Source organism: Antrostomus carolinensis, unplaced genomic scaffold (assembly GCF_000700745.2).
Source record: "Antrostomus carolinensis isolate BGI_N321 unplaced genomic scaffold, ASM70074v2 scaffold42996, whole genome shotgun sequence".
Classification (NCBI taxonomy): Eukaryota; Metazoa; Chordata; class Aves; order Caprimulgiformes; family Caprimulgidae; genus Antrostomus; species Antrostomus carolinensis.
In genome coordinates, this window is record NW_010320565.1 from 1 (window position 1) to 10323 (window position 10323).

Genomic DNA, 10323 nt, shown 5'->3' on the forward strand with positions numbered 1-10323 from the left:
TATATATATAATTAAATAAAAATCTGGTTTCTCTAATCCCCTCCTATCTCCTTCTTTAATACAAACAGATCTTAGGTGATACAGTATTATGCAAAATATACAGAGAAACTTCCTGTGGGAAAAAAATATTATTTTAAAATCCTCTACAATCTCATCCTATTAAAAAAAGAACATTAAATGCAAGAACTTGAGTTGATGACGAGAGTAACGAGAAGGAAAGATAAAGTAAGAAACGGACAATTTGTTAATAAGTGTCCTCTCAGATCTGTGCAAAATCCTCCCTCTAAAACAGTTGTCTCTTCACATCTTGTCATCTTCCAGCTTCCACAACAAAGATACTTGTTCTTCCTCTCTAACCTCTCGGTTACATTGTACTTTGCTGGCCTTCACTGCCAGCTCTCTGTGGGCAGTGCTGATTTATAAAGATTAAAAATATGTTTATTTTTACGTGCTATAAAGGAATCACTGCACTCTACTACCTGCTCAGCCCACCACGGTCAAGAAGTTGCAGTATATTTTTCTTACCTTTTCCTCTTGCAAGTTCATCTTTTCGGAGCTATGGCTGAGATTTTCTGGTTGTGAAGAGACCGGCACGTGCTGAAGAACAGGATTTGCAGGAACTTGCACACCAGCAGTTATTAGTCCTACGTGTTGCAGTGTAAAGTTCAGAACTGAAGAACTTGGATTTTGGGCAGAACTGGTGTTGCTTGAATTGAGAGAGGAGTTGTTCAGTACAGGGGCAGCAGCTATAGAAGTCGGTGACAGCATTATATTCAAGGGTGTTAAAAAAAATGAAAAGCAGGAATGTTAACTGCTTTCAGTTCAGGTGCTGCCACTGGAATGACACCTGAAACAGAAAAATTAAGTGTTGAAGGGGACTGAAAATGGAGATTCAAGTTGTTGTGTTGCAGTTTCATTACCTCAGTAGGATGAATCTGGCCCAGAATCCTTCCAGCCAGACAACTGCGTGCCTATTTCATTGAATACTCACCAGCAATGGGTGGGCTGTAGGGAGTGTGCTGTAGTGAACATAGCCCAGGTTTCTCTTTATCAGAAAAGCCTGCCTTGTTGCCATGGGTGCACTGAGTGAGAGGAATAAGATAGCCAGATGGAAAAAAGGTCTGAAAAAGAAATAGAAAATACACCTTTACCTCAAACACATAATAGACAAAAAATGAACTTCTCCAAGGATGCATCCCCCTTGCCTTGTTCTTATTCTTTATCCTCAGGATCCGATATTCCGTGCCTGTACTACCTTCTGTCTGAAATTAGACAGAACTGACTCAAGGACATGCTCTTTGAAATAAGACTGCCCTACTGTGCAGAAGTCAGCTGGCTCCATTTCCAGCTGATAGCCTCAGTGAGGAACTGGAAATCCATCTGGGATTAACACAGTGCAGTGAGACAAAGGAGAAATCCTGATACTTAATGCTTTTTGGTTTGTTTTTTTTTTTTTTCCCCAGAGAAACACCTGGACCCAGTAATCCCCACGTTACCTCACTCTTGGATTGTGTTTTTCCCCAGACAAATGCTGGAAGACAATCCTTTTGCATTTACAGGTTCTGTTTTTGTCAACAGAACTGTTCTTTATTCAGGTTCTCTGCAGTAATAAGTCTGAACTTGAGAACATCAGATTTTACTGATGTAGAGAGTTTCATGTGATTCTGTTACAAGTCAAAGTATTTGAGACTAAATATACACAAACAAAGGACTGGGGATGTCAGAGATCTCAACATTGCCTGCAGCTGCTTAGTCTTAGGCTTCAACTGGGATGAAGATCACAGCTAAAAGTCACTTCATGTCCTCTTACTTGTGTACTTAATGCAGAAACAGAAGTCCCACATCCGTACAAAATAAGTTTTTAAAAGCACACTAAGAATAATCCAATCAAAGACAAGCTATATATGTGTAGTTCATCACAGTTTTGTTTCTTTTGTGGTATTTTCTCAAGTAATGGCAAGATGTGCTGTGATGTCTGACAAAGCTTACCTCAGGAGCCGGAATGGCAAATGCTACAGGTATGTCTTGTTTGGTTGTGATTTTGTCCTTCTCTTCTGGAATATCTTCTCTTTTACATTGGTCATTGCAACTTGTCATGTTTTGATCTAACATTTCAGTTTTGTTCTGTCTCTCTTCCTGCAAAGTGTCAGCTTCGTGATTCATTTGTGAGCTGTTGGAAGGTGGCCTTTCATTCTTTATGGATTCTCCCTTTAAAAAAAAAAGTACATACAAACCAAGGCAGACATTGTAAGACTTAACGTTCTCAATTACAGCTCTGCAATTATATTTATACATTTTAAAAATTAGGAAAGCAAGTTGCTTCCTTTCTCCTGATTCCCAAGTCTGTGCTATAAAAATTTGTAGTCAATAAGACAACCAGTGGCATGTTACCCCCTCTGCTCCTTCACAGCCAGTGGATGTTTGACACCACATGTTGTCACAACACGCTGATAACGTTTCACGACTGTTTTGGCACACGCAATCTGAAGCAGCCTCATAATTTACAGAGAAACTAAAACATTCAGCAACTGAGGAGCAGAAAGCAAACCAGGCCCCGTTTCTCTATATGCACTGAGTGTATCAGAATCTCTTCTTTATGTGCTGTATTATGATGTCTACAACAAGTCAACGTTAACAGTGTACAACACTGGATAGAAATACTTAGAAAGTATCAGGATTTTGGGACGTTCCCTCTCCAGTGACTTTTATGTGTCCACTTTCCCTCCTAACACCTCTAAAGCCAAGAATGAATGCCAGCAAGATGAGCAACCTGAACTATTCCACAATCATTGTACAAATAGGTAAGTCTTGACATGTTTTGGGAGTTGTTTTATTTTGACTAACGTCTGTACATTTTGACACCTCTTCTTGGAAATAAACATTTGGAGAGGGAAGAGAAGAGAACAAGGAGAAAAAAGCAGCCTATTCCTAAGCTGGCCTTTCAAAGATGTGTGTGATGCTTCATACATTCATATTATTCTGCCTGATGCTTTGCAAATACCAGCAAGGTTATGTGATATTTGAGATATAGATGGATAGGTATATGTGTAAACAAACAAAAATATGTGATATTTGATATATAGATGGATATATGTGTAAACAAACAAAAATATGTGATATTTGATATATAGATGGATAGGTATACGTGTAAACAAACAAAAACCAGCCCTTCAAACACTAACAAGCACCACAAATGAATGTCATCCCTTCAAGTGTAGTGTTACTTGTAGGCTCCTAAATCACTTTGAAAATGAGTAAGGTGGCAACATCATTAAGCTATAAAATGGCATTTTAAAAATAATTTAACTTACCAGAGAAGTATCAAGGCTTTCCTCATCACTTCTATACCTTTTAATTAAATTATTGTCTTGTAATGCTTGTGGTCGTTTAAGGCACCGCTGTGATGAAGTTTCTGATTTTACAGCCAGTCTTTCGTTCGCTGTCAAGGACTTTGTTGGATCCTCTGCAGCTATTTGATTGTCCCCTTCCTCAGTGGTTATTTTATTTAATACTTTTGAATTAATACTCTTAATTCCAGTTACAATTTGCTGTCAAGGACTTTGTTGGATCCTCTGCAGCTATTTGATTGTCCCCTTCCTCAGTGGTTATTTTATTTAATACTTTTGAATTAATACTCTTAATTCCAGTTACATTAGCACCTGGTAGAGGCTGCAACATGAAACTTGGGCTGTATGTTGTCACAGTGTGGGCTTGGGAAGGATGCAGATATATTGCATATGAAACACCAGAAGGAGTATGAGGTAGTATTACTGGTGAGACAGAAGCGTGGCTGGGAGGACAGCCAGCCAGTGGCTGTGAGAGAGCTGGCTGCTGAGAGGCTGCTGCAGCGCGAGGAGGTTCAGGTTTGGGGACTACCTCAGGCCAGAACAAATTACATTCCAAAGCAGATCTTGACAATTTCATCTCTTTTGCTTTCCTTAAAAACAAACAAACAAAAGCCCAAACTTATTTTAATACCTTTGTACAGAAATGAATGCCCTGTCAAATTATTTTCTGCAGTACAAAGACTGTAAGGGGAACTTGGACTTCTCAATCCATTAAACAGAAAATAAGTTTAAAAAAATCCTGTAGTATCAGGGGTTACTGCTTTTTGCAGGTTCAACTCAAACTGAGCATAGCTTTAACTTAATGGCCAGTGACAAAATAAAACTTCCCACCTTAACACTTCTGCAAACTTACTTTGATTGTCCTTCCAGCTGCTGTTTAGTGATTGCTGGAACCTGAGCCATTTTACTTGGGAAGGCTGCTGAATTTTGATCAATACCTGGTTGGAGGGGGAAAACAAAACAAAACTGTTAGTACATTAAAGGTAGAAGTTAAATCTTGCAAGGCCTCAGATTTACAGGCAAGGTGTTTTTCCCATCTTGTCTGTGTTTGAGTTCTTAAGCCATGGTTGTTGTAAAATGGCATACCCACACATCTGCATCTCCTGGGAGAAGATGGCAAGCCTGAATATTTATTGCAAGACTACATCCGAGTTAAAAACATACCTAGAAAAAGATACAGAAATATCTTTTCAGCTACTTACTTGCATTTATTTTAACTGGACTGGTTGGAGCAGATTGGATCTTTCTTCTGTCATTTTCTATACTTTTAACTAACTTTATTAGAGAAGGATGCCGAGTAAAGTTTTGCTTTCCTCTTGAAGGAAAAAGGTTTTTTGAACACTGCTCTTTGGAAATAATAGATTCTGAAATAGATGGGGGGTAGGTCATAGAAGTTGTTTCAAGTTTTGTACCTAAAAAAAGGAAAAAAAAAAACAAACCAAAGAGTAAATGCATATCACAGGCAGATTCAGTAATTAAAAGCAGTTATTTGAGCCTGGCTTACAATTACTGAAGTACTAGCAGCAGCAAAAATGGAAATGCAAGTCTCAGTGTAAGTACATCTACTATGTGGAACTACACGCTGCTGTGCTGTGCTGTCAAGGACCAAGGACAGTGATGTGACCAGTAAAGACTTTGTGCTTAATTTGTCTTTTGGTCAAAAACTTTCTAGCAGAGAAAACAGAGAAACAATCAAAATCATCATCAGAACAAAACTAAGTGACCCATACACCTACCCTGAGCATTTGGCAAGACTTCAGGTCCTGTCCATTTGAATGCTGGTTTTCTACCTCTCTCTTCTGTAACATGAACTTTCTTGATAAGCTGAAGGCTACTGAGAACATTTGCTATGTCATAAAGTCTTCTAATTTTGGCTGAAATAGAAATCAACAAATGTTAAGCGTAGCAATTCCAATTAACAAGTTAACATACATCAGATTAGAAATGTTGTAACACCCTTCTAGCAGCTAAAAGGAAAAAACCTTTAGAATTTTTTTGTAAGAACAATTTTGTGGAAGAGGTATTTATACTGTGAAATAACATATCACAATATAAAGTTTATATGTAAAGTTTATAGGTATAAAGATCTAGAAAAGAAAATACTAAGTATATTATGGTAAATATAGAAAAAAACACTTTCAAAACAAGTTAGGTTCTGTGCAGTGTCCAAACTTACACCAATTCTGTAGTGAAAATAAGTTGCTTTAAAGGCAGGTACGTACGTGCACCAGTGAATATGGGAACTAGGGGGGAAGAGACACACTAAAATCCAACAGGATCATCATCCTGCACATTCTTAACTGTTCTCAGGTTGAGCTATTAGGGAAAAGCTTTAGGCAGCAGTCAAATGACAAGTGAGTTCTGGACTGCACAGTCAATGTGGTTAGGTCAAAGCTTCTGCTACTGAAAATTTAAAGTCAAGCAAGTCATGGAACTTGGGACGAGGCTTCTTAACCAAGAAACTGTAAAACTTGTGATATCTGAAATACAGACAGGTTGAGGGAATGCCCTGAAAATGCTTTTATTGTGAGACAGATGTTACAGAGGAAGAATGATAACAAACAAACTCCCCCTATTGACCACCCACCCAACCTCTCTGTGTTGCCATAATGCAGTGGAAAGAACATGATGAACTGAAACCAGTGAGGATCAGTTTTCTTGTGCATAGATACAATTCCACAAAAAAGCAAAGGAGTCTGTCTGAAAAGCAAGAAAGGGTTTAATTTTTAATGAATCTCAATTAATTCTTGATGCCTCAAGAGCAGGCATGTTTTTGATTATTACAGATATACAGGCCTACACTTAGAAGTACCTTTTCATTTGAATGAAGAGGAAGAGGAGGAAGTGTGCAGTGAACTGAGAGCAGGGTAAAAGAATGAAGAAATAATTGGCAGTTACAACACTGGGTTTCACTTCCTCTCACGTGAAAGTTATTAACAGGACCTTTACAGAATTTCTTTAGATTTCCAACAAGTAAGTTAATGACCAGAACACAGATTTGCATGATTCTAGGACATATTTGATGAAATGATGCTGAAATCTTTGACAGACTGCTTGAGGAAAGAGAAACTCTTACCAATAAGCAGCCTTGTGACATTACCTCAGGAGAGAGGATGAAATGGGCTTTTTCTTTTATGCAGTCCATGACTATGCACAAGTGGGTTCCTATTAAAAACTGTGCGAGGTGTTTTGTGAGGTTTTGGAGGCTCAAATATATTTATGGTAGGAAAAAGATGATGGTATTTTACACTATATAAACTTGTACTAGAATAGCCCATTTAGCTTACACTCAATATTTCTATTTAAGATCAAAAAGCAGACAGCAACAGCAGCATTTTACTTACTTTTAAACTTGCTTTTATCTAAGTCTTCTAACTGGTCTTCTCCAATCAAGATTTTAGCAGCAACTTCAAGGCTTACTATTTGAGGGGTCGATACAAGAAAGAGCATCACAAACTTCTGACTCATCACTCGTAAAGACTTGTCTTTCCTGCTATTTACTGATGCTGCAGCAGACAGGAGAAGAGATGGAAGTATTAAGCGACATGCCAGCTACAAACACGTTTAAAACACTGAAGAAATTTGTCAATAACCATTATTATAAGAACAAACAACACAGCAGCAAAGCAGGGCTGACCTGGACTCCAAATCATGTCTCTACATGGCAAGAATCAGATAATTAGGTGGATACCAAGTCTAACTACAAAAAGAGAGTGCAATGTTTCCTGCTGTATACATTTCCTATTGTCTGACAACTTGTACTCTTAAAGATTCTTGACTGCAGGTTATAAAATGTATTTAACAATCCTTATTAACATTTCTTCCATGAATCAAACCTAAATTAAGAAAAAAAAAATAATGGAGTAATTGATACTTTTTGCTTCTGTAACATTGAATGGTAACAAATCCTGCAATTGGATTGTATTTTAGGTATGTTTGATAGTTTCACCTGATGCCCCCTTGTTCTTGCACTGTAAAAACAAAACATGTGTAAGAACTGAACGAATAATAGAAGTTAAAGAGTGTAGAGCACTTCTCACCACGAGCAGTTGTGCTGCCTTTCAGGCAGTAGCATTTCAGACAAAAAAGTCCAATAAATGTTTTTTTTCCAAGTTCATAGCTATTTATCATTACAAGTACTTATTATTCTTGGCATTATAAAGAATTATTACCAGCACGAAATTCCATTCCTGGGAGCTCAACAAAAGACATTTCTGAATGCTCATTTGAGCCAAAAGATCTTGCCATTTCTTCATTTCTTTCACCATCAGAATCAAATTCATGCTCATACTCTCTTTTCTTGATCATCTGAATTTGTTGTGTATATTTGTTCTCTTCTCCAACTTTTCTCAAAGCCTGCAGGGTTTTGGAGAGATTATGTCGCCCGTGCCAAGCGTATCTGTTCTTGGCAAGGCGGCTCACCATGTGCAGGCTCTCCAGCACGTTCACAATATCGTATATGCGTCTGCGTTCAACACCTAAAAACAACAACAACAAAAAAAGATGAACATGACATCTGTACTATATAAAATGTGTTTTGTCATCCATTCACCTGAAACATGGTTTGCACAGAGAAGGGATCAGCTTCCTATACTTCCCCTTCCTCTTAATATACTTCTAAGCCATTTTTTGCCGATTCCTCATTACAAAGGTTTCTCAAAGTAGCCCTCATAGACCTTGCCAGCAAGGAAAAGAAAGCAATTCTTGCTTTAGATACGGAAAGATTTGCTTTTCCACAGTTGGTTTACAGTATTCCTGAAGAAATCAAAGTTCCTGTTGCCAGAAAAGCCATTAGATGGGTTTCAATAGAGCTTTAAAAAAAAAACAACACACCCCAAAGCATTTCTAATTATTCCGCGCATCAGTTTTAGATCAGCTCATTAAATATCCTTGGGAACTCATGGTAGACAACCCTTCTGTAACCAGTTTGTGTATGTTACCCTGTTAACACACTGTCCTTTTCTCTTTTGTCTGTTAACTTCTTGGTTTTGACTAGGCATTTTCTAAAAGAGATGTTATTTTGTACAAAGTATAAATAAAATAGACATTTTGTTGAATTTGCAATTTTCTGCGTCTCTTAACATATTCTGAAGATAATAATGACACCAAAAATTTTATAGCAGTATGATTTATCACTATTATCAGTGTAACAATGGGTAGAGTACTGTAATTTCATAGCTCTTTGATAAAAAAAGCTTCAGCTTAATGTTAGCAACTCAGACTCTCAATAGATCAGTGTGATAAGAACAGTGATATAAAATGAGAAAGTTAAATTATCATAGAGAGCAGAAAGTAGTTTCGTGCTTTAATGTCATGACTGGACAGGAGGTTGTGGGTTCAGCTTTAGAAATGCCAGTTCCTGCTGCAAAAATCCAACCACTCATCTCAGCTATCATCTCTAGATCCAAAAAACTGCAACTGGTTATTTGTGGTACCGGCAATAATTTAGATGCTTAATATTAAACATAATTCAGAGTTTCTCAGTTCAGATCACTGAAGAAACCTTAGCTTTTTAGAAGAATTGCTTTAAGAATGAAGAGTTTAAAGCTGAGTGTAAAAAAGTTTGAGAGTACACAGTAAGCATTCAAAATTTTAGGGAGCAAAAATGTATTAACACAAGTGTATTAACACAAGTTACTGGCACATTTGTATGAAGAAATATATAACAGCATATACACCAACTTACTAAGCTCTTCAGCTACTTCATCAAGACAAATGTAATTATTCTCTGCAGTGCTGGGGTAATCAGGATATCGAGCTAAGAATTTATGACACAGTAATCCCAGACTTTTCTCTTTGCGACTTGGTTGAGATTTTTCATACTCATCTCCTGATAAGTGCTCCTACATGGAAATAAGAAAAAGAGAATGTGAAATTTTTTACAATATGTAAACACAGATATTTAAGAGCTTCACTGGGAGCATTGTCAAAGGGCCAGTGTTCTCCCTTTGTCCTCAACACTTGTGGAAAAAAAAACCCCAGCCAATCGTTACCAGTTGTATGTAACTAGGCAATGTCCTTACTTATATTTGGTAAATACTCCAAAAGGAAAACTTTAAAAACACTGCAGTATGTTAATGTATAATGTTTTACACTGAATAAACAGCCCTCAGCTAACTCTAATAAAAAAGTAAATAAAGAAGACACCTTTACAACATACCTGCAAACAGTGTTTTGCCTGTAGGACCTCACTTGTGTTGTTTGACAGTACCCTTCTCTGTTCTCTGCTCCTAATCTCAGGACTAGCCGCGCTAATCAGCATTTTCAGGTTGGAAGTAGGTGTCCATGGATCTGCTGGGAGGATTTCTTTAGGTTTTGGAGGTGTGGTTAGAGGCTGACAGTCAGGCTGGATCTCTGTCAATACCGTATATGAGGTAGCTGTTTGTTTCAAAGGAGTTTTCAATACGCATCTGTATGGCTCAGAATGATTTTCCTACACGCCGAGACAAAGAAAAAACAGTGATGTTAAAAACTAGAAGCACTATTTATTGGTGACAAAGTGGGACAGAGATCAGTTGGGGTTTTTGGGCAGCTCAAAGGCAAAGGCTGCAGTCTTACTCTGAACCAGTGCACCCCTTCCCCAAACCATTTCTTTGGCTGTTTCTTTAGTTTTGAACGTGGGGGTCATGGGGTTCTGGAGGTAATTTCTCTTTTCTCTCTCTCTAGGGAAAATGCCATCTTAATCCATAGCAGAAAGCTATAAAGAACGGCTGAAACCCCTTTTATTAAGGAAGGAAAAAAAGGGAGGGAGGCAGGAAGAACAGCTCGGTACCAGATGGGTGGATAAAGGTCCCCGGGTACAGTTTTAGGTGATATTTTTAAGGACAGAAGTTAAAGCCCCGGTAAAAGGCGCTCGGGTTTCGCCACCCAAGGCGTTTCGTGCGCGTTCGTTGAGACTCGAGCAGTTCCACGCCCAGAAGCTCTGCAAACGGCCGAGAACCGGCACCGCGGGGCTGTCACCGCGCCGGGCCTCCCC

The 10323-nt window shown here is 38.2% G+C and overlaps 1 protein-coding gene across 1 annotated transcript; it reads right to left on the minus strand.

The window, feature by feature from the left end:
- Positions 1–525: 525 nt before the first annotated feature.
- Positions 526–9780, minus strand: E2F8 (E2F transcription factor 8; the record flags this gene model as incomplete). Its single annotated transcript, XM_010169619.2, is given in 13 exon segments — positions 526–786; positions 789–847; positions 992–1121; positions 1990–2208; positions 3312–3548; positions 3652–3937; positions 4201–4285; positions 4550–4759; positions 5084–5221; positions 6692–6853; positions 7520–7825; positions 9034–9190; positions 9508–9780. Coding segments are annotated over 13 exon segments (2523 nt in total), but the record flags the coding sequence as incomplete, so codon positions are not given.
- Positions 9781–10323: the final 543 nt, after the last annotated feature.